We start from the raw sequence: 25,127 nt of genomic DNA on the forward strand, positions 1-25,127 counted from the left end.
GGTGGCAGCAGACAAGCCCCCATACACACATGAGCGATTTTTTTTCCTTCTATGCATGGCCAGCTTGACATTTACACGCTGCGGATCAACATATTTTCTGCACCTGTTCTGCAGCATGTGAACATACCTGATGACTAGAGGAATTAGGCCTTACAGAATCTGATCAAATTTCTTCTTATGTTTTCTTTTCTGTCCATTAGTAAAACGGGAACTGCATTTTACGGTCTTATGTTAGAGCCACTATGAGAATAGTTTTTGAAACATGAGAGTAAATGGCATATACCAAAAAACTTTCACAACAATAGAAATAAAATATTTAGGAAACAATGTCACATGTTTAAAACACATTAGGGAATTTTATATAGAAGTTTTGGAAGTTTTCCTTCAAATAAGGAATAAATAGTGGCAAACTGCAACAAAATTATACAGATATGGAAAAAGACAACATAATAGCCATACAACCCTTGCAATAAATTAAGCCAAAATAATCTTCCTTGGACTCTTGGTTCTTTGGAACATCTTTGTGGCTTCTGGGTTCAGATTGGGGTCTTTGCAAAAACAGGTTTTCGGCAAATTTTAGGGCATCTTACTGTATGTGGGAGCAAAGACTAACTTTATCCACCAGTGCAGTAATACAATCACATAGCGGTGTGATAAGCATAGAGTTACTATCTTTTTATTGGGGGAGGGTGGCACTTAGTGAAATTAAAGAAAATTATTTACTGCTTTCCCAAATTTGCAACACTGATTGTGAAGGTCAAGTAGAGAGATTGAAACCATCCCAGTGACCTAACATATCTGGCATTGTATGAGAGCTGGGCCAGATATTTGTCCGCATTCAACAGGAAGAATGTATGGAGTGGGCATATGGCCTACTAACAACATAAAAAAGTGTTCATAAGATGACAGCGTTATCAAGTGTCCTGGTCAATCTATGATAATGGTCTCAAGGCAATAAGGCACATAAGCTCGCAAGTCAATGTCTTAAACCTTCCTGCCACAAGGTGTCACTGCATTGCATTGATTTGTTAGCTACAAAAGGCTCATTGGTACGTCATTGTTGTGACAAGCGTCCTTGGCTCACTAAGTTCATCCACACTGATTCTTAGGTATATTCTTTCATTTATCTGTATATAGCAGATAAAATAAATTGTCAGTACATATTTAATTAACAAATTTTGGTGCTTCTGATCACAGAAATGTGTCCTCTTCTCCTCTAGGGTCTTCTAGAAGTAGTGTATGTTTGTCAGGATCATTAAGTGAAACACTCTGCTGAGAATGTTTGTCAGACAGAAAGGAGTTAAGGGAAGCACGGCTGTAGTTCACAAAGCGGTCGAACATGCTGAGCTTTGGAGAACTTCTCTGGTTTTCTGAGATACCAATGTGAACGCTAATTTCTGATGGTGACCATTGTCTCAGCTGACCTTGAGCTCTCAGTTCCAGTATTTTCTGACTTGGCTTGCGGTAACTGCACAAATGAGAATAAAGATATATTTATGTTGTTTTGTGGATAGCAGCAAGCATTTCCTGTGTATATGGACACTAGCTTAAAGTGCAACGCTCACAAATTTGTACGCCCATAAACTAATCACAGGGTGACAAAGCTCTTTATAACTACTATTCAGGCATACCTTTTGCTGCTTTCTAGCAGCTTTGATCAGGCTAAAAAATGCTTTATAAGACAATCAGCAACAGTCGGATATGCGTGGCTATGACCCGAGGCCTCCACACCTATTCCCTGTATGTCAACGCTGGGACTGCTGTGTGATTGACACAAAGGTCCCAACACATAGGCCCCTTATTATCCTTATCTGAATGTAGCAAACATTCAAATATATAAGAAAAAACAGTGCCCTTTCTCCAGTCTGCTTACAGTGCCAGCACAGCGGTCGGCTAGTTTTCATAGCAAACTCTCGCTAGAGGCAAAGCATTACACCGCGCACTGGGGCCGAGAGCAAGCACTTGCTATGAAAACTAGCCGCCCGCAGCCCAGCACCAGTGTTGTGAAGAAAACTTCTGTCTTCCTACAGTGCTGCTGATGTGAAGAAATCTCAAAGGTGCTGCGGGCCGCGAGCGCTCTCTCTTGATGGCCCAAGTACGCGGCGTTAACATCATCGATGCTGCATTGCGGGCAGCTAGTTTTTATAGAAAGCCTCTAACGAGTGCTTGCAATGAAAACTACCGCCTGCTGAACTGGCACTGTAAGCAGACAGGAGAACGGGCACAGTTTTTTCTTAAAAATTTGAATGTTTGCCGCCCACAGATAAGGATAATTAGGGGACTATGCGCTGGGACCAGTGTGTCAATCACACAGCGGTCCCAGCGCTGACAGGAGATAGGAGTGGCGGCCGTGGGGCATAGCCACGCCTATCCGACTGTTGCTGACCATCATATAAAGCATTTTTTAGCCTGATCAAAGCTGCTTGAAAGCAGCAAAAGGTATAACTGAATTGTAGTTTTAAAGAACTTTTTCACCCTATGATTAGTTTATGGGGGTACAAATTCATGACAGTAGCCATCATGAGGTAAAACTACAGAAAATTCTCTCAACATTAAAGGGGTATTCCAGGAAAAAACTTTTTTTTTATATATCAATTGGCTCCAGAAAGTTAAACAGATTTGTAAATTATTTCTATTAAAAATCTTAATCCTTTCAGTACTTATGAGCTTCTGAAGTTAAGGTTGTTTTTTTCTGTCTAAATCCTCTCTGATGACACCTGTCTCGGGAAACACCCAGTTTAGAATCCCCATAGCAAACCTCTTCTAAACTGGGCGTTTCCCGAGACAAGTGTCATCAGAGAGGATTTAGACAGAAAAGAACAACCTTAACTTCAGAAGCTCATAAGTACTGAAAGGATTAAGATTTTTTAATAGAAGTAATTTACAAATCTGTGTAACAGATTCTATCTACAGGTAGGTCTTTCTATTTTGACTGATATCGAGCCTTGAGACATGACACGGTATAATAGGTTTAAACATTAGCGTACTGGGGAAATACCTATAGATTTGCCACTAGTGAGTTTCATCCTTGTGAAGGAGAGTTTTTCTACACAATGGAGGAGATCAAAACTTATGCAAAGGAAAAGTGGAGCAGTTTCCCACAGCAACCAGATTGCTTCTGATATTTGCAGATGATTCTGGTTGCTATGGGCAACTGCATCACACTTCTTCTGCACTGGTTTTAATAAATCTACCCCAATGAGTCTACATATGGCCTTGCCTACAATCACCACCATGTAGCTATGGAGACTACATGCCGCTGCCAGTAATCTACTTTTACCAATATAGTCGCCATATGTTAACAAAAAAAAAAAAAAAAAAAATGTTAACAGGAAAATTTCGTCACAAAAATCAATTATAGCAATGGGGGGGGGGTAAAAACACCACTCACAGTTTAAGCAGCAAAGATGAAACAACAACAGAGACTGAGGAGGCAGCCATAGCTGCAGATCCCATCCAGGGCTGTAAAATCAACCCTATTGGCATGAACACACCTGCAACAAGGGTAGAAGTAGTTAGAAACATATCAAATATATGACCAAATTTGGAATCAGGCATTATTGCTGCAGGTAAAATAATAATGATAATTTAAAGTGTAAACGTACATGTGCTTGCTTGTAGTGTCCATTTAGTTAAATGGGCACTGTCAGATCCAAACAGTTTTCTATGTTGTACATCTTAGCAAAACATTAACCTTTTTAATATACTTCATAAGAAAATGTTATTTCCTTTATATAGAAATCATGGCTGATAAAATCATGGCTTTGTCCAAGCTGAAGCACAGTACTCCTCTATGCTCTCTCCTGTCTGATATTACTTCTCTGTGCTCTCTCCTGTCTGATAGTACTCCTCTGTCCTCTCTCCTGTCTGATAGTACTCCTCTGTGCTCTCTCCTGTCTGATAGCACTCCTCTATGCTCTCTCCTGTCTGATATTACTTCTCTGTGCTCTCTCCTGTCTGATAGTACTCCTCTGTGCTCTCTCCTGTCTGATAGTACTCCTCTATGCTCTCTCCTGTCTGATATTACTTCTCTGTGCTCTCTCCTGTCTGATAGTACTCCTCTGTGCTCTCTCCTGTCTGATAGTACTCCTCTATGCTCTCTCCTGTCTGATATTACTTCTCTGTGCTCTCTCCTGTCTGATAGTACTCCTCTGTCCTCTCTCCTGTCTGATAGTACTCCTCTGTGCTCTCTCCTGTCTGATAGCACTCCTCTATGCTCTCTCCTGTCTGATAGTACTCCTCTATGCTCTCTCCTGTCTGATAGTACTTCTCTGTCCTCTCTCCTGTCTGATAGCACTCCTCTATGCTCTCTCCTGTCTGATATTACTCCTCTGTGCTCTCTCCTGTCTGATATTACTTCTCTGTGCTCTCTCCTGTCTGATAGTACTTCTCTGTCCTCTCTCCTGTCTGATTGTACTCCTCTGTGCTCTCTCCTGTCTGATAGGACTCCTCTGTGCTCTCTCCTGTCTGATAGGACTCCTCTGTGCTCCCCTGTCTGATAGGACTCCTCTGTGCTCTCTCCTGTCTGATAGTACTCCTCTGTGCTCTCTCCTGTCTGATAGGACTCCTCTGTGCTCTCTCCTGTCTGATAGTACTTCTCTGTGCTCTCTCCTGTCTGATAGGACTCCTCTGTTCTCCCCTGTCTGATAGGACTCCTCTGTGCTCCCCTGTCTGATAGGACTCCTCTGTGCTCTCTCCTGTCTGATAGCACTCCTCTGTGCTCCCCTGTCTGATAGGACTCCTCTGTGCTCACTCCTGTCTGATAGGATTCCTCTGTGCTCACTCCTGTCTGGTAGGATTCCTCTGTGCTCACTCCTGTCTGATAGGACTCCTCTGTGCTCACTCCTGTCTGATAGGACTCCTCTGTGCTCACTCCTGTCTGATAGAACTCCTCTGTGCTCACTCCTGTCTGATAGGACTCCTCTGTGCTCACTCCTGTCTGATAGGACTCCTCTGTGCTCACTCCTGTCTGATAGGACTCCTCTGTGCTCACTCCTGTCTGACATTACTCCTCTGTGCACTCTCCTGTTTGAAAGGACTCCTCTGTGCTCTCTCCTGTCTGACAGGACTTCTCTGTGCTCTCTCCCGTCTGACAGGACTCCTCCGTGCTCTCTCCTGACTGATAGTACTCCTCTGTGCTCTCTCCTGTCTGATAGCACTCCTCTGTGCTCTCTCCTGTCTGATAGCACTCCTCTGTGCTCTCTCCTGTCTGATAGGACTCCTCTGTGCTCACTCCTGTCTTATAGGACTCCTATGTGTTCTTTCTTGTCTAATATTACTCCTCTGTGCTCTCTCCTGTCTGATAGTACTCCTCTGTGCTCTCTCCTGTCTGACAGTTCTCCTCTGTGCTCCCCTGTCTGATAGGACTCCTTTGTGCTCTCTTCTGTCTGATAGGACTCCTCTGTGCTCTCTCCTGTCTGACATTACTCCTCTGTGCACTCTCCTGTCTGATAGGACTCCTCTGTGCTCTCTCCTGTCTGATAGTACTTCTCTAAGTTCTCTCCTGTCTGACAGTTCTCCTATGTGCACTCTCCTGTCTGACACTTCTCTGTGCTCTCTCCTGTCTGATAGAACTCCTCTGTGCTCCCCTGTCTGATAGGACTCCTCTGTGCTCACTCCTGTCTGATAGGATTCCTCTGTGCTCACTCCTGTCTGGTAGGACTCCTCTGTGCTCACTCCTGTCTGATAGGACTCCTCTGTGCTCACTCCTGTCTGATAGGACTCCTCTGTGCTCACTCCTGTCTGATAGGACTCCTCTGTGCTCACTCCTGTCTGATAGGACTCCTCTGTGCTCTCTCCTGTCTGATAGTACTCCTCTGTGCTCACTCCTGTCTGATAGGACTCCTCTGTGCTCTCTCCTGTCTGATAGGACTCCTCTGTGCTCACTCCTGTCTGATGGGACTCCTCTGTGCTCTCTCCTGTCTGATAGGACTCCTCTGTGCTCACTCCTGTCTGATAGGACTCCTCTGTGCTCTCTCCTGTCTGATAGGACTCCTCTGTGCTCTCTCCTGTCTGATAGGACTCCTCTGTGCTCCCTCCTTACCTATCAGACACAGAGGAGTACTAGCCCACCCTCACTTACTGGACTTTGTTTTTAAATCTAAAGTAAAAAGGGGTTTGGGTGCAGCTCACTCAACCTTCCTATAACAGAGGTTACTGTTATAAAGTCCTATAATCAAGGATGTAAAAGAAAATTACAAAGGCAACCAGATCACAGTCTTTAAGGTTATATGGATTTATTTGATATTAAAAATATATTAATCTAATATTAATTAATATAGGTCGCAGGGCCCTTGTGATTCCAGATATTCGTACAGTATATGTATAGTAGAATAAAACAATAAGAAGTTTCAGAAATATACCAATAAAAGAAGCTAAAATATATATGTATATATATATATATATATATATATATATATATATGTATATATATATATATATATATATATATATATATATATTAAAAAAGTTAGTCCATATATTTGATCCTGTCTTATAATGTGCTGGTAATCAGTGGCTTTGCAAAGTCCATTATTTAAGTATTTGTAATGATAGTCTCTTTATGCAATTATGAGTTTTATGGAAATAGTTCAAACAAAAGTTGGGTGGTTAGGTAGTGTGGTGAGTTAACACCTCTTACCCCCTCCGTTATATGGAATAAACGGTATACTGATAGATGGAGATTGCGAGTGGTGCCGACCGATCGGTGTTCCAAATCCTCTGTGTGCACGCTCTCTGTATGTGATAGGTTGGTTCACTCTCTCTGGCAGAAGTGGGGTCCCCCTTTTATTTTAAATGTGGCACTAAGCACACGTTCTCCCTGTCACTTTTACCAGTGCATTAAGAGAGGAAGCTTCCTGCTCAATCTTTATAGCACACGTAGGCAGCGTAATTCACAGCACCGGGACTCACGCAGCTACGGGTGCTATGGAGGAAGCTTCATCTCTTAATGCACAGTTATAGACGACAAGAAGTAGGTAGAAGAAGCGCTTGGTTATGGTATTCTGGTGTGAAATTTAAAATCAAATGGAGTCAGAAAAATAACTAGTGTACAGTGCTGTGCTACAGTGACTTTTCATAAAAGTACCCACAACACCTGAGGTCCACTTTAAAGGGTCCTTGGGGACAACCAATGGCCTTTTCTTAGGAGAGATCAGCGATGTTAGATTGGTGGATTGTGTAGCATTTCTGAGGGACATGCTGCAATGTCAGGCAAAACCACTGAACAAGCCAATGTGTCTGTGTAAACCAGTAAATTAACTTTCCACAGTCTCTACTCTGTGCAGACAGGTGGTAAGGCCTCCACCAATCAAACAATGATGACAAATCATAAGTATTGGCCATAGAAGTTAAAGCACCTAAGGAAAGTCATGTGAAAATCGAGCAAAGATAGCATTATCAGAAATAAGAGTATTTTTGCTTTAGCACTCATTCAGTATTGCATATAAATATAACAAATGTGCTAAGATAAACCAGCTGCCATATGAACCTGCTGTATAGCCAGGCAAATTATTGTTTGGGGTGACGTAAGCCGGTTCAGTCTACTTCTAAACCAGAAAGCTGGGTAGTGTAGTAAGCAAAGATTACCATGTGTCAGTGGCTCTCCTCTATCCTCTAAGAACATCATTAATTACCTGGACAATGGCTTGATATATGTAAAATCAACATAATGTAACCTGAATTCAGTACTTTAAGCCTATTAAACTGTGCTTGGCCTGTAAGACTTAAAAGTGTACTCCAAAGGAAAAAAAATTAAAATCAACTGGTGACAGAAAGTTAAATAGATTTGTAAATCACATCTATTGTAAAATCTTAATCATTCCAGTACTTATCAGCTGCTGTATGCACTGGAAAAAGTTGTGTATTCTTTTCAGTCAGACAAGTTGCTTACTGCTACGACCTCTGAACATCAGAACCTGTTCAGAGTAGGAGAGGTTTGCTATGGGGATTTCTTGCTACAGGACAGTTCCTGACAGGAAACGAGATGGCAGCAGAGAGCACCATGTCTCATGGCAAATACTACACAACTTCCTCCATGGGCATACAGCCGCTGATAAGTACTAAGACTTTTTTTTTTTTTTCAAATAGAAATAATACACACATCTGTGCACCAGTTGATTTGATGACACCTCTTTTTACTCCAGAGTATCCATTTAATGGCATTTTTTGTCCACATGTTCCTAAATAATGAATCTTGAGTATATTTAGGCTGGCATTACATACCTGCTGCTATAGGGATACCAATGAGATTGTAAATCAGGGCAAAAACAAAATTTATTCTTATTCTTTTCACAGTCTTGCGTGATAAGTCAATGCTGGCAACAACATCCAGGAGATTATTCTGCATGAGAAATACAAATTTATATTTAGTCAACTCTAACTGTAAGGCATGTATCTTCTAAGGCTATATTCACATCTATTAGTACGCAATGTTTTCTTGAACAGCATAAATATACTTTGATGGACAATGGATTAAACCACATATAACCATAGACAGAGATAACAAAACACCAACAAGGAGGAAAGCTGCTGCTGACAACTCAGCTTCTGCATGGTAAGAGCAGACAGCATAGGCAATCGTGTGATTAGTTGTAATGAGTAAATAAGGAAAGCTTTAAGACTTACCCGTATTAGCACCACATCGGCAGCTTCAATGGCTACATCTGTTCCAGTCCCTATGGCAATTCCCACATTGGCCATTGCCAAAGCAGGGGAGTCATTTATTCCATCTCCCACCATTGCCACTCGTGTCCCTTGATCTTGTAGCTGCTTTACCTTGGCTACTTTATGAGATGGCAGCACTTCAGCAAACACTTTGGTTATTCCAACCTTGTGAAAAAAAAGGGTAAAATGTATATATAATGTATGTTTATTTTACCAATCAAATAATATATTAATTGTAGACGATAAATAACTTTGTTGCCACAAAGTGGAGTCACTTTTGGCAGCCACATAGTTGAACCATATACAGAACTGACGATAAAATGACTTAACAGAGACTCTCTACCTAAAATTTGTTTTACTGAAGCAGTAATAAGAAACAGAAAAGTATGCTTTTAGTAATGTGGAGCCCCTTGTTTCTTCTCTGTCCTCAAATTAATGTTGTTAATGCTTTGATCTGAAGACCAGTAACTGAAAACATACGGATCCCTAAGTTATTTATTATATTTACGTGCAGAAGTTAATATTAAGTAATAATAACAACTACTTTACACTCTTGGTATGTTTTCCCATAAATTCATTTTATGTAATTACTTTATTGCCCCAAATATAATTTAACATAACAAAAGAACTCTGCATTATTTTACTCTAATTACAAATGTGCCCCATCCAACAATACAACCCAGGGGACACTAGACAGGACATGAACATGTAAGTAAAGTGTACCAACATAAAAAAAACTCCAAAAAAACCTTTTTTTAAACCTGTTAAAAAACATATAGTTTGATCAACCCTTCAGGGTGGTAAGAAGTTGATTTTAGAGCCCTCACTGCTGTTATTGAGCCCTGAGATGCTGCAGTTATATCTTATTTTCTACATTTCAGGGAGTGGCAGCTGGGCTGAGTGCTGGGTGATTTGCACAGTACACAACTATAGATGGCATGTGGGGGTAGAAAGTGTTACTATTGCACTGGCTTTGCAAGGTACAATGAGCATGAGAGATGAGCATTAACAGTGTAGTCCTTTGACACTCACAGATGCAGGTACACTGTCTTTTTCTCTCTCCTGCACAAAGCACATGCTAAGCCTTGTCCCTACTTCCAGTGTTCCATCTGGGTGTCTCTATTACTGGAGACATTTTAAACCCAACAACAAGCATTCAACAGCAAATTGAGGAAAGTGGAAATGACAGTGAACATCTAGGTACTGAATGGGTATATATAGTCATGGTTGTAAATGTTGGCACCTCTGAGATTTTTCAAGAAAATGAAGTATTTCTCACAGAAAAAGATGGCAGTAACACATGTTTTGTTATACACATGTATATGTGTGTGTATTGGAACTAAACCAAAAAAGGAAGGAAAAAAAGCAAATTGGACATAATGTCACACCAAACTCCAAAAATTGTCTGGACAAAATTATTGGCACCCTTTCAAAATTGTGGAAAAATAAGATTGTTTCAAGCATGTGATGCTCCTTTAAACTCACCTGGGGCAAGTAACAGGTGTGGGCAATATAAAAATCACACCTGAAAGCAGATAAAAAGGAGAGAAGTTCACTTAGTTTTTGCATTGTGTGTCTGTGTGTGCCACACTAAGCATGGACAACAGAAAGAGGAGAAAAGAACTGTCTGAGGACTTGAGAACCAGATTTGTGGAAAAATATAAACAATCTCAAGGTTACAAAACCATCTCCAGAGATCTAAATTTGCTTTTGTCCACAGTGTGCAACATTATCAAGAATATTGCAACCCATGGTACTGTAGCTAATCTCCCTGGGCATGGACGGAAGAGAAAAATTTATGATAGGTGTCAACGCAGCATAGTCCCGATGGTGGATAAGCAGCCGCAAACAAGTTCCAAAAATTTTCAAGCTGTCCTGCAGGCTCAGGGAGCATCAAACTATCCGTCAACATTTAAATGAAATGAAACACTATGGCAGGAGACCTAGAAGGACCCCACTGCTGACACAGAGATATAAAAAAAAGCAAGACTACATTTTGCCAAAATGAACTTGAGTAAGCCAAAACCCTTCTGTGAAAATGTCTTGTAGACAGATGAGACCAAGATAGAGCTTTTTGGTAAAGCACATCATTCTACGGTTTACCGAAAACGGAATGAGGCCTACAAAGAAAAGAACACAGTACCTACAGTGAAATATGGTGGAGGTTCAATGATGTTTTGGGGTTGTTCTGCTGCCTCTGGCACTGGCTGCCTTGAATGTGTGCAAGGCATCATGAAATCTGAGGATTACCAACGGATTTTGGGTCGCACTGTACAGCCCAGTGTCAGAAAGCTGGGTTTGCGTCCAAGATCTTGGGTCTTCCAGCAGGACAATGACCCCAAACATACTTCAAAAATCACCCAGAAATGGATGCAACAAAGCGCTGGAGAGTTCTGAAGTGGCCAGCAATGAGTCCAGATCTAAATCCTATTGAACACCTGTGGTGAGATCTTAAAATTGCTGTTGGGAAAAGGCGCCCTCCAATAAGAGAGACCTGGAACAGTTTGGAAAGGAAGAGTGGTCCAACATTCCGGCTGGGAGGTGTAAGAAGCTTATTGATGGTTATAGGAAGCAACTGATTTCAGTTCTCTTTTTCCAAAGGGTGTGCCACCAAATATGAAGTTAGGGGTGCCTATAATTTTACCCAGCCCATTTTTGGAGTTTGGTGTGACAATATGTCCAATTTTCTTTTTTTCCTCCCTTTTTTGGTTTAGTTCGAATACACACAAAGGAAATAAACATGTATATAGCAAAACATGTGCTCCTGCAATCCTTTACTGTGAGAAATACTTCATTTTCTTTAAAAATGCCAACATTTACGGCCATGACTGTAAGCCTTTTAACTGATGGCATGTAGGTAATACAGATTACCTGGGAGGCAATGTTTTTTGCTGTTTTGCTGTTGTCTCCAGTCATTAATACAACATCCAGTCCCATTGAACGCAATGTATAAACTGCTAATGCTGCTTCTGGCTTCACAGTGTCAGCTATAGCTATTACTCCACAAAGGACACCTGAAAAAAGCACAATATGCATGACTGTACCATAAACACATTATTTAGTCAAGGTCAGTAATGTTCAATCATCACAGCTTATATTGTTTACCATCAACAGCAACCAGGACAGCTGTGCGACCTTTTTTCTCATGTTCGGACATAAGAGCGTCAGTCTCACTTTTCAAATTAAGGAAATTTCGATTCATCCACTCCCGGTTCCCAATAAGAACAGAGTATGTCTGATGTGATGAAGAAGCTGCACAAGGCAAGATGTATAAGAAATAAAAATGATTTATTTTTACCTTGCTAAGGGTTAAAGGAAAACTGTCAGCCTGGTCATCCACACTAAACCAAATTCACTGGGTAGTGTGGGTGAACAGGAGTCCAATGAGCAGAGGATCTTCTGGGGGACATATCTCAGGACCTACTGGACATATTTAACCAAGTGACCCCCTCGTTTGACTCCTGTTCACTCACATTATAACCCAGTGTATTGGGTTTAGTGTGGTTAAACAGGCTGACAGTTTTCCTTTAAATATTACATTTCCCTGTTAAACCATGCAAAACATAATTTTTAATTTGAATAATGGAGAAAAAAAAAAAAAAAACTATTTCCCATGTCTAGACATTGTTTTTTTTTTACATTACATGGACTTTTGGGAAGGAAATTAAAAAAACACCAGGTGATACCTTAAAAAGTAAGAAATTGCATGTTTTGCATAAACTAGAGGCAATTAACTCCTTCCCAATATCTGATGTACATGTGCATCAGGAGTTGAGCCCGCTCCATACACTGTGTTGTACAGACCCTCAAGCAGCAACCAGGATTGGAGATCAACCCACTAGATGTTGCAGTCAATAGTGATTGCTGCATCCAAGTGTTTTTTGTTTTTTTAGAGCACCCTTAATTCCAGGGTGCTGTTCATCTGATAAGAAATAAAAATACATGACTTTATAACTTAAAAACAAGTACAATAAACATTAACAAAGTAAAGGACAGACTGATAAATATGTAATTGGACAGTACAGAGATCTCTCCCATGATCTATTTATACCCAGGACTGTATCTATAACAAGGGAGCAGCCTCTATGTCTAGAGGAAAGAAGGTTTCTATACCAGCACAGAAATATAAAAGTGAGCGTTCCATAGCATAAAACCGACTGGGAAGGTATTGGTAGAAGGATTCTTTTTAAAACCGCTTACCCCAGATGGTTGTGTGAGCTCACACACAACAATGGACAGCGTGTAAGAATTGTTAGAGCCCGGTCTGCAGCCTCCCAACCAAGTAGATAGAGACAAATGGACTTCAAAGGTACGGTGGGTCTTTTGCGGCGCTGACTCGGAACAGGCACATCAGGCGAGGATAAAAGGTTTATTAAAATGCCATTTAAAATAGCATTTTAATAAACCTTTTATACTCACCTGATGTGCCTGTTCTGAGTCAGCGCCGCAAAAGACCCACCGTACCTTTGAAGTCCATTTGTCTCTATCTACACCAGCACATACAGGGGTTCTTTACTGTAAGAGCAGTGAGACTGTGGAATTCTATTCCGGAGGAGGTGGTCATGGTGAACTCAGTAAAAAGAGTTCAAAAGGGGTCTGGATGCATTTTTGGAGTGTAATAACATTACAAGTTATGGATACTAGATTAATAGGGACAGAACGTTGATCCGGGGATTTATTCTGACTCTAGATCAACTCAGCAGGAACTCAATAGGGATATAGGTTGAACTTGATGAACTCTGGTCTTTTTTCAACCTTATGAACTATGTTACTGTGATAGAGAGGGAAAGAGGACCCTAAAAGAGCTTACAACCTTCAAAGCAAAGGAAGGGAGACAGCTGTTGAGTGGAGTAGCTGTTCATAGTGCATTACAGTGATAGTAGGCTATTGTAGGTTTTAGCCTATTCTAAAGGGACAGATTTTCAATTTGCTCTTGAAGTTTGTAATGGTGGTTGAAAGTCAGATTTGTTGGAGCAGGGGAAGCATGGAAGAAATCTTGGAGATGGTTGTCTGAGGAGCAGACTAGGGGAAAGCACAAGAGGGGATCTTGTGGGGATCAGAGACCGCATGAAGGGTGGAATCGGGAGATCAGGTCAGATATGTATGGAGGGGACAGGTTGTGGACAACCTTTTTATTCATTAACAGTTTAAATCTGAATGTGCCGGGCATGGAGTAGCCAGTAAAGAGATAAGGAGGGAGGAAAAGCAGAAGAGCAGAGAGGAGATAGGTGGATTATACAAGGCAGCACAGTCAAGGTAAAGCACAATGCCAAGGTGTTCTATTCAATAGCCAACTACTGGCAAGAATAAAACATGCACTCACTTGCTTTCTGGGAATCAGAGTCCTCATGTTTTCCATCAATGTGGACAAGCAGGGCATTTTTGCTATTGTTTACATTTGCTGTTTGGTTGGTGCTGTTAAAAATATGTTCAATGTTACTGACTTTGCATCTGATCCCACATCCAGGTACTGTTTGAAAATCAGAGCAAGTGCCCAGGATCTGTGTGTTAAGGACCTGTTAAAAGAAAAAGAAATAAAAATTAACAATCACCCCTTTGTGATCCTGTGAGATAAAACCCCAAACAATTAAATATATCTCCCACTAACTTTCACTACAAGTATAGAGTGTATAGGCTTTAATGTAATCCTTCAGTAATAACCCAAAAATTGTGAATAATGACAAGGTGTAAATTGTGTATTGCACTTTCACTACTTCAGAAATAATGGGATTAGACAGGTATTGTCAGTATATGAGAGCTTATCAGTGTAAGATGCACGATGAAACTTTTATAATGTGGAAATCTTATAATGTACCTCCATTGTCAAAAAATATATTGGAGTAAACTCAATCATTTTTTACATTTATATCTTAGGTTTTATCTATGTATGCGGAAATTGGCAAAACTGTCCCAAACCTGTCATCGGCGAAAAGATTAAACACTATTCACACAAGTAAAGCTAGCAGATTCTTACCTCTTTACAGTGCTTGGTGACTGCTGTTCCAAGGGGATGTTCACTGTTGCTCTCTGCAGTCCCTACAATTGCCAGTAGCTTGTTTGAAGGCATAATGTTACTTTCTACTAAAAGCTTCACTTGCATAACTACAGGAGAACCATGGGTAATTGTTCCAGTCTTATCAAACACAACAGTTCGGACCTGAGCAAACAAAATTTTTTTATTTTTAGCTTTCAGAATATCAAAATGACAGTAATCAGAGACCATAATCCATGCACACAGGGTATATAGTATGTGTGTCCTTGGAATGAACAGATCCAGCTACAGCATATAAAGTCAAAGACATACCATTTACACAGTGCATGCTGTACAGTAACTAACATATAAAGCAAGGTAAAACATTTTTGCAATTGACCTTAGCTATCAGTTTAGAGCAATGTGTATATAATGGTGGTTCCATTTATAGGAAGTAAATTAACCCCTTAAGGACCCTGGGTTTTTCCATTTTCGTTTTTTCCTCCTTACCTTTAAAAAAAACCATAACTCTCAATTTTGCACCTACAAATCCATATGATGGCTTATTTTTTGCGCCACCAATTCTATTTTGCAATGACATCAGTCATTTTACCCAAAAATCTATGGCGAAACGGAAAAAAAATCATTGTGAGACAAAATTGGAAAAAAAACGCCATTTTGTAACTTTTGGGGTCTTCCGTTTTTACACAGTAAATGTTTCGGTAAAAATATCACCTTCTCTTTATTATGTAGGTTAATACAATTAAAATTATACCCTACTTATATAGGTTTGATTTTGTTCTACTTCTGGAAAAAAATCATAACTACATGCAGGAAAATTTATACGTTTAAAATTGTCATCTTCTGACCCCTATAAGTTTTTAATTTTTTTGCTTATGGGGCGGTATGAGGGCTCATTTTTTGCGCCGTGATCTGAAGTTTTTAGCGGTACCATTTTTGTATTGATTGGACTTTTTGATCGCTTTTTATTCATTTTTTCAGGATATAAAAAGTGACCAAAAAAACACTATTTTGGACTTTGGATTTTTTTTGCGCGTACGCCATTGAATGTGCGGTTTAATTAATGACACATCTTTATAATTCGGACATTTCCGCATGCGGCGATACCACATATGTGTTACGCCGAGCGCTCCGGGTCCCTGCTCCTCCCCTGAGCGCTCGCGGCGTTCACCTCCATGCAGCGCCCCGGTCTGACCCGCTGACCGGGAGCGCTGCATTAGTGTCACCGGCGGGGATGCGACCCGCGTAGCGGGACGCGCCTGCCCGTGGCTCGCATCCCAATCCCCTCACCTGTCCCGTCCTCCGTCTGCTCAGTCCCGGCGCGCACGGCCCCGCTCCCTAGGGCGCACATGCGCAGGCTCTCTGAGATTTAAAGGGCCAGTGCGCCATTGATTGGCGCCTGGCCCAATCAGTACATACCCTGTGTCCTCCTTATAAAAACCCACTTCCCCTTCCTGGTATCGCCGGATCTTGTTGCCTCAGTGCCAGTGAAAGCGTTTTTTGTATGTTCCAAGCCAGTGTTCCAGACCCTCTGCTGTTGCCCCTGACTACGATCCTTGCTGTCTGCCCTGACCTTCTGCTACGTCCGACCTTGCTCTTGCCTTGTCCCTTGTACCGCACCTGTCTCAGCCGTCAGCTGGGGTTGAGTCGCTATCGGGTGGAACGACCTGGGGGTTACCTGCCGCTGCAAGTCCATCCCGCTTTGCGGCAGGCTCTGGTGAAAACCAGTAACCCCTTAGACTCCGTTCCCCTGGTACGGCCCATGCCATCACCCCACTGACACAGAGGATCCACCATCAGTGTCCTCGCTGCATACCTATCCGGATCCTGACAATATGTTTATTTTTATTTACAGTTTATTTATTTATTTTTTAAATGGGAAAAGGGGGTGATTCAAACTTTTAATAGGGAAGGTGTTAAATGATCTTTATTCACTTTTTTTGTGCACTTTTTTTTTGCAGTGTTCTAGCTCCCATAGGGACCTATAACACTGCACACACTGATCTTTTACATTGATCAATGGTTTCTCATAGGAAACCATTGATCGATGATTCTGCCGCTTGACTGCTCATGCCTTGATCTCAGGCACTGAGCAGTCATTCGGCGATCGGACAGCAAGGAGGCAGGTAGGGACTCTCCGGCTGTCCTGTAAGCGGTTCGGGATGCCGCGATTTCGCCGCGGCGATCCCGAACAGCTCCCTGAGCTAATCGGCAACGTTTTATTGAGCGGGAGCGGACTCATGACGTACAGGTACATCATGGGTCCTTACCAGGTTAAATCCAGGAAAATACTTTTTTTTTATATATCAACTGGCTCCATAAAGTTAAACAGATTTGTAAATTACTTCTACAAAAAAATCTTAATCATTTCAGTACTTATGAGCTGCTGAAGTTGAGTTGTTCCTTTCTGTCTAAGTGCTCTCTGAGGACACCTGTCCAGAGTAGAAGCAAATCCCCGTAACAAACCTCTTCTACTCTGTGCAGTTCCAGAGACAAGCAGAGATGTCAGCAGAGCATTGTTGCCAGACAGAAAAGAACAACTCAAATTCACCAGCTGATAATTATTGGAAGGATTAAGATTTTTTTAATAGAAGTCATTTACAAATCTGTTTAACTTTCTGGGGCCAGTTGATATAAAAATAAAAATAAAGTTTTTCCTGGAATACCCCTTTAAGCTTGAACATTTAATCTTTATAAAGGTAAAAAATAGCTTACTTTGTGCGCCATTTCCAGGGGTTCACCTCCTTTAATCAGTATCCCATTCTGAGCACCAACTCCTGTACCAACCATGACTGCAGTTGGTGTTGCCAAACCAAGTGAACAAGGACATGCTATACACAACACTGTGATAGCCGCTTGAAAAGCAAAGCGGACAATTACTTCTCCTTTCGAAATACTCTGGTTGTACCCCTGTGAAAAGAACAAAGACCTCTTTATAAACATAACTGCAAGTGGCCTGAGCTCTAAAATTAAATGTTATAATAAAAAGGTCATGTATTACATCAACATGCCCTAACTTTGGGTTTAAACCCACATACATGACTACCACTTCATTTATGGTCTATGGAAGTGCTTAAGATAGCCAAGTACAGCACTTGGCCATATTTGGCACTCCCACAGAAAACAAATGAAGCAGTTGTTGAGCCTGCTCGCTGCTGCTCCATTCAGACAGAAGTTTCCAGAATAATGCTATCAATATTTCAGGGGGGAAAGATCTTTGTCTTTACATGATGGACTAGGCTCCACCAACTAGATCAGGAAGAACTACCGTATATACTCGAGTATAAGCCAACCCGAATGTAAGCCGAGGCCCCTAATTTCACCCCAAAAACCCAGGAAAAGTTGTTGACTCGACTATAAGCCTAGGGTGGGAAATACATCATCCCCCCCCGTCATCATCCAGACCCCCGTCATCATCCCCCCCCCTTCATCATCACCGCCTGTCAATCCCTTCATCAGTGGTCTTCAACCTGCGGACCTCCAGATGTTGCAAATCTACAACTCGCAGCATGCCCGGACAGCCGATGGCAACTCCCAGGATGTTTTGCAACATCCTGGGAGTTGTAGTTTTGAAACCTCTGGAGGTCCGCAGGTTGAAGACCACTGCGGCCTTCGTCATCATCCGGACCCCCCTTTTGTTTTGTACTCACCTCCCCTCGGCGGGAACGAAGGGTGAGCTGGTCCGGGCCATCTATGCTGCAGGGACCGCCCGGTGGGGAGGATTAGTCATTGTGGGCTGTCCATTTTCACCGGGGGGGCCTCTTCTCCGCGCTTCGGGCCCGGACTAGTGACGTTGCCTTGACGACGACGCACAGGGACATTCATGCGCAACGTCCCTGTGCGTCGTCGTCAAGGCAACGTCACTAGTCACATGCTGGGAGTTGTAGTTTTGCAACATCTGGAGGTCCACAGGTTTGAAACCACTGAAAAGGGATTGACAGGCGGAGAGTTCACTCGAGTATAAGCCGAGGTGGGCGTTTTCAGCATGAAAAATGATGCTGAAAAACTCGGCTTATACTCGAGTATATACTGAAATTAGAGTTGAAGCATGCAAAGTTGAAATCTGATTAAAAATATGCCATCTAAAATATATTTATTGGCCAGAAAAAGTGCTAAATATCATGTATACACAATAAAGCTTATCCTGAAAAGCTGCAATTTCTCCTCTTTCTAAAATATAAAGCTGCCGATACATGTGATCCCTCTCCCCTCCCTTTGCAGGTTCTGCTGTCCTTTTTCACTGATGCTGCAAGATTTCTCCCTCTCCCACAGCAGCCTATGGACGCTTTATCTATTCCCTAATAACATTTACTCTAATGTGTACAACATCCTCTCATTCCATCTCATGCTGCCATTTTTAGCAATGGAAAGAAAGGTGGGGAGAGCAAAGAGAGTGGGATATGTGAAATGACAAGAGCAGTTGCTTGATTTTGCATTTTAGAAGTAAAAAAACAATAAAAACAGAACAAGTTATACATCGCTTTTAAATGTGTAACACAATTCAGCTCACTCATACTTACAGGGAAATACTTCTCTACTATTTCAAAGTGCTGGTAGCCAATAATTATCCAGACAAACAGAGTGATAACAGAAACTATTACAATGAAAGGGACAAAATAACCACTGAGTTTGTCAGCAAATTGCTGAATTGGAGCCTAGAAGAGAAAATATAGATAACGTTCTTAGATAGGAAATATTGGTATGATATCAATAAATAAATTAGCGTATTTTTCGCCATATAAGAAGCTCCGGCATATATGACGCACCCAATTTTTAAGGATGAAAATCTAGAAAAAAAAAGACTGAACCAAATACAATGTAAAGAATAGAACAGTGATCTTCAACCTGCGAACCTCCAGATGTTGCAAAACTACAACTCCCAGCATGCCCGGACAGATGCTGGGAGTTGTAGTTTTGCAACATCTGGAGGTTCGCAGGTTGAAGACCACTGGTATAGGAGGTAATACTCACGTGTCCCCGGCGCTCCGGACCCGTCACCGCTGCCCTGGATGTCGCCCTCCATCGCTGTCGCCGTGCCCCCGGGGTGTCCCCGTCGCTCCAGAACGTTTCTGCTGCCCGGTATCCTCGCTCTCCGTCGCCGCCATCACGTCGCCATGCACGCCGCTCCTATTGGATGACGGGATGGCGTGCGCGACGAAGTGATGACGACGAAGGTGAGCGCCAGCCATGCAGGGGATCCCGGCACGAAGCAGACACTGAGGAGGCAGGTAAGGACCCTCCCGGTGTCCTGTAAGCTGTTCGGGACACCGCGATTTCACCGCGGCGGTCCCGAACAGCCCGACTGAGCAGCCGGGATAGTGTCACTTTCGCTTCAGACGCGGCTGTCAGCTTTGATCGCTGCGTCTGAAGGGTTAATACAGGGCATCACCGCGATCAGTGATGTCCTGTATTAGCCACGTGTCCCGGCCGTTGATGGCCGCAGGGACCGCCGTCATAGGACAGGGTTTTAATGTGTATTTGCCGTATAAGACGCACCAACTTTTCCCCCACCAGTTTTGGGGAAGAAAAAGTGCGTCTTATACGGCGAAAAATACGGTAAGTTCAATTTACATTTATAAAGCTTTATGCATAAAATTAACTGTGACAAACAACATTGCTTTACAATACGAAGATATCTAGTCTGCACGCCGCTTTTTTAAGGAATGAAACAATGTTACAGTCATTTACCAAAAGTTATGATATGCCTGTATGATATGTGAAAGGTTTTTATTAGTCAGGGTCTGTGGTTATCACATTGCCCAGTTCACAGGGCAGCTTTGAAGGAATTTTTATGCTGCGTTATAAAAGCTCTCACATTTTATGATATGTCATAGACACACACTACATGATGACAATTTTGATGACATTGGGCCACCACTGACTTACTGAAGGAAAGGGCCCTATAGAATACTAGTCCTCTGTGCAGCAGCTCATTGGTTTCTCTTCCTGGAAAGAGCGCCACCCTGTAACAAATGTCTGAGCTTTGTGAAGGCATCTAGACCATCTATAGAGTACAGTGGTCCCTCACCATACGATGGTAATCCGTTTCAAATGGACCATCGTTTGGTGAAACCATCGTATGTTGAGGGATCCGTACAATGTAAAGTATAGGACAGTGGTCTACAACCTGCGGACCTCCAGATGTTGCAAAACTACAACACCCAGCATGCCCGGACAGCCAACGGCTGTCCGGGCATGCTGGGAGTTGTAGTTTTGCAACATCTGGAGGTCCACAGGTTGAAGACCACTGGTATTGGAGGTTATACTCACGTGTCCCCACCGCTCCGGACCGTCACCGCTGCCCTGGATGTCGCCCTCCATCGCTGTCGCCGCTTCCCCGGGGTGTCCCCGATGGTCCGGCAAGGCCTTTGCTTCCCCGGCATCCTCGCTCTCCGTCGACGTGATGACGACAATGGAGAGCAACGACGATGCAGGGGATCCTGAAGAGGACGCGCCGGAGCCCCAAGGACAGGTAAGTGATTGTCAGCGGACCACACGGGGCCCCGTTAACGGCTATCCGGTGGCAGCTGAAGCAGTCTGCGCTGCCGGATAGCCATTTATGCGATGGCCCTGACATACAAAAGTATCGTATGTTGATGCTGCCTTCAACATGCGACGGCCTCTGAGAGGCCATCGTATCTTGAAATGATCGTATGTCAGGGCCATCGTAGGTCGGGGGGTTACTGTATTTCCCTTCTAGAAATTAGTGGGTACCAAACATTTTAGAATTGACAATGTTTACACATCCAGGAGGCCAGACTTTATACATCCAGAAGGCCAGACTTTATACATCCAGAAGGCCAATGTTGCCAGATTTCATATTAAGTATCACTGAGCTAAATCAATAGTAGATGATGTGCCTCTCTGCACTAGATGACTATGAGGTATTTAACAACAAATCACCAAATGAAAGAAAAGACCTCAATAATATCACAATGTAGGGCTAAAACTTAACCTTTAATATGTACTAAATAAAACCAAAAAATAATATCACCTATAATAAGTGTAGGCATGGTTGTGGTGGCGTGCATACACTTATTATAGGCAATATTATGTTTTTGGTTTTATTCAGATTTCATATTAAGCTAGCGATAGATGGTCATATGTTTTATGTGGAGAAGTACACATCATTGCTAAAAGTCAAAATAAACATTTGAGTGTCTGGAAAAATTGCTTATGGAAATTGTTAACAAAAGTTGTTACCTTGGATGTCTGAGCTTCTTCCACAAGTTTAACTATTTGTGAGAGGGTAGTGTCAGAACCAACATGAGTAGCAGAGATAAGCAAGGAGCCATTCTGGTTAATTGAGCCAGCAATAACGCTGCTTCCTGACTTTTTAGTTACAGGCATCGCCTCACCTAGGAAAGATCATGATATAGATTGAGATCATACAGTAAATGCTGAAGAAAGGTTATGTATATTCTTTCCTACAAACGCACTGTATAAAAGTCACAACAAATATGGCTCCACAATATGCTATAACCATGTTAATGCCATGATTACTACTTCCAAGGTTTACCACAGACTGATAAAATTATATAAACATTAACTATGATAAATGTAATTATTTTAATTTGAAAGACTGTTCTCCAATGAGTTGTAAGTGCTGAAGAATGTGCTGTAAGGGTAGGGTCACACATAGCATATACGCAGCATATTTCACACTGCGTATAATCCGCTGAGTATTAGCCTATGAGCAGACACACAGGGCTACCTACAGAGGTTTGGAGGCGGGCTCAGGAAGCCAACATGACTGTGACACGCAGGCCTGCCTCCAAACCTTACTGCACACACAGGACAGCCCTGTGTATTGCTCATAGGAGAATACGCAGCATATTTCCTGCTGCACAGCAAATTTCATGAAGTGTGAAATGCGTTGCATATAGGCTATGTGTGACCCTTAAATAAATGTTAGGCTTAGTTAGACTAAGTAGTTAAAAGGGCATGGTTATGTTATATTAAATCCTCAGAGTGGTAACAAGGTTATTTTAGTGCTTTTGCTTCTGCTATAGCACTGCTGAAAACTCTCTCTCTGGTGCACAATTATTTCTCATTCTTCTGATTTCAGGTAGTGGACCAAAGCTGGGCTGTTTGCCTTAATACAAACACATGGATCTCCTGCCTCTTAGTTGTCAGGCCAATAACAGCACAGCACCTACTCCTTACTTCTATGCCATGACACGGTGCTAGTGAAAAGGCTGGCACTGTGCTGGGATTATTTATTGTACAGTACTATACATAGTGAGTGGGGAAAGAAAGGGGTTATTGGGGTACAGTAGTCTGTCAAGTTACAATATTAATTGGTTCCAGGACAAGACCATAACTCTATGAAAACCTAGTAATTGGTTCTGAAGCCTCCAAAACATCATCCAAAAATAGTAAAAAGTGAGGAGTAAAGAAAAATAAGCAGATAACTAATACAGATAAAACAAGTCCTTACACATAGAAGTAAGTAAGAGCAGCTGGGAGCTGTAAATCACTGTGTACGAAGAGGACAGGAGCTTCTTCAGGGTCCTGTACAGTACACACTATATTCCAAAAAAGTAAAATTTAACCGACCTCACCTTTTGTCCAAAGGAGCAGCTAACCCTGGCACAGGTAAAGAGTAGTACAGGACATGTAATATCTCCCTGTACTGTAGGGAGGTGCTACCAGACAGCCAGTCAGTGCATACACTTCAGTAATACAGGTGTTTTAACAGCGAATTGCTCATTGTGATTGATCGTTTCTTTCAGCCATTGACACATTTTGCAGATCTGGACTGTCAGTAGCATAATATTTTGAGCATGGGTTCAAGTTACAATGGTCTAGAGAAGACCATTGTACACTGCTCAAAAAAATAAAGGGAAAACTTAACCCCTTAAGGACCAAGCCCATTTTCACCTTAAGGACCAGATCATTTTATGCACATCTGACCACTGTCACTTTAAGCATTAATAACTCTGGGATGCCTTTACTTATGAATTTGATTACGAGAAAGTTTTTTAGTGACATATTCTACATTAAGATAGTGGTAAATTTTCCTCGATATTTGTATCATTTCTTGGTGAAAAATTCCCAGATTTCATGAAAAATTTGTATATATATATTTTTTTTACTTTGAAGCTCTCTGCTGGTAAGGAAAAAAGAAATTCCAAATAAATGAAACATTGATTCACATATACAATATGTCTACTTTATGTTTGCATCATAAAGTTGACATGTTTTTACTTTTGAAAGACATCAGAGTGCTTCAAAGTTCAGCAAATTGATATTTTTCAGGGACCAGTTCAGTATTGAAGTGGATTTGAAGGGCCTTAACCTCTTAAGGACTTAGGGCGTACTTGTACGCCCTAAGCCTGGTGTGAAAAACGGGGTCACGCATCACACCGGGGTCGGTCCCGGCTGCTAACGATAGGCGGGACCCTGGGCTAACAGCGTGCGGCACCGATCGTTGTGCCGCGCGCTGTTAACACTTCAGACGTCGCGTCTGAAAACGGAAGTGAACAGTTCCCGGCAGCTCAGTGGGGCTGATCGGGACATCGCGATAAAATCGCAATGTTCCGATCAGCTGGGACGCAGGCGGAGGTCTCCTTACCTCTCTCCGCGGCGTCCGATCGGGGATTGATTGCTCCAAGCCTGAGCTACAGGCTTGAGCAATCGAGCCCCTATCTGACTGATCCCTGCAAAGCTATGGCTTTGCAGGGATCAGCATAGGAGATCAGTGTGTGCAGTGTTATAGGTCCCTATGGGAGCTATAACTGCAAAAAAAAAGTGGAAAAAAAAAAGTTAACAAAGGTCATTTAACCCCTTCCCTATTAAAAGTTTGAATCACCCCCCTTTTCCCATAAAAAAACTGTGTTAATAAAAATAAACATATGTGGTATCGCCGCGTGCGAAAATGTCCGAACTATAAAAAAAATCGTTAATTAAATTAAAATGACTAATGTCACTGCAAAGTGGAATTGGTGGCGCAAAAAATAAGACATCATATGGATTTTTAGGTGCAAAATTGAAAGTGTTATGATTTTTAGAAGGTGATGAGGAAAAAATGAAAATGGAAAAACGCTGCGTCCTTAAGGGGTTAATATTCGAAATACCACATAAATGCCCCAATTATAAAAACTGAACCCCTCAAAGTATTTAAAATGACATTCAGAAAGTTTGTTAACCCTTTAGCTGTTTCACAGGAATAGCAGCAAAGTGAAGGAGAAAATTCAAAATCTTAATTTTTTACTCACATGTTCTAGTAGACCCAGTTTTTGAATTTTTAAAAGATGTAGAAATCCCACAAAATTTGTAACGCAATTTCTTTCGAGTAAGGAAATACCTCATATGTGTATGTAAAGTGTCCTGCGGGCGCAGTAGAGGGCTCAGAATGGAAGGAGCGACAATGGGATTTTGGAGAGTGAGCTTTTCTGAAATGGTTTTGGGGAAGCATGTCATATTTGGGAAGCCAGAACAGCAAAAAAATCCAACATGGCATACTATT

The 25,127-nt window shown here is 41.9% G+C and overlaps 1 protein-coding gene across 4 annotated transcripts in view; it reads right to left on the bottom strand.

Annotated features, from left to right (window-relative positions):
• Positions 1–331: 331 nt before the first annotated feature.
• The window catches only part of ATP7A (ATPase copper transporting alpha), a 147,318-nt gene continuing 122,522 nt past the window's right edge, over positions 332–25,127 (bottom strand). For all 4 annotated transcript variants that reach the window (XM_056537733.1, XM_056537730.1, XM_056537732.1 and 1 more), the window contains 11 exons: positions 21,860–22,014; positions 19,177–19,311; positions 17,372–17,566; positions 14,639–14,821; positions 13,988–14,180; positions 11,770–11,916; positions 11,536–11,678; positions 8,626–8,829; positions 8,224–8,341; positions 3,392–3,494; positions 332–1,468 (listed from right to left, as the gene is read on the bottom strand). In XM_056537733.1, the coding sequence (XP_056393708.1) occupies positions 1,192–1,468; positions 3,392–3,494; positions 8,224–8,341; positions 8,626–8,829; positions 11,536–11,678; positions 11,770–11,916; positions 13,988–14,180; positions 14,639–14,821; positions 17,372–17,566; positions 19,177–19,311; positions 21,860–22,014 (1,853 nt within the window). In that variant the 3' untranslated portion in view covers positions 332–1,191. The remainder of the gene's footprint in view (positions 1,469–3,391; positions 3,495–8,223; positions 8,342–8,625; positions 8,830–11,535; positions 11,679–11,769; positions 11,917–13,987; positions 14,181–14,638; positions 14,822–17,371; positions 17,567–19,176; positions 19,312–21,859; positions 22,015–25,127) is intronic.

This window comes from Hyla sarda, chromosome 9 (assembly GCF_029499605.1).
Source record: "Hyla sarda isolate aHylSar1 chromosome 9, aHylSar1.hap1, whole genome shotgun sequence".
NCBI classification, from domain to species: Eukaryota; Metazoa; Chordata; class Amphibia; order Anura; family Hylidae; genus Hyla; species Hyla sarda.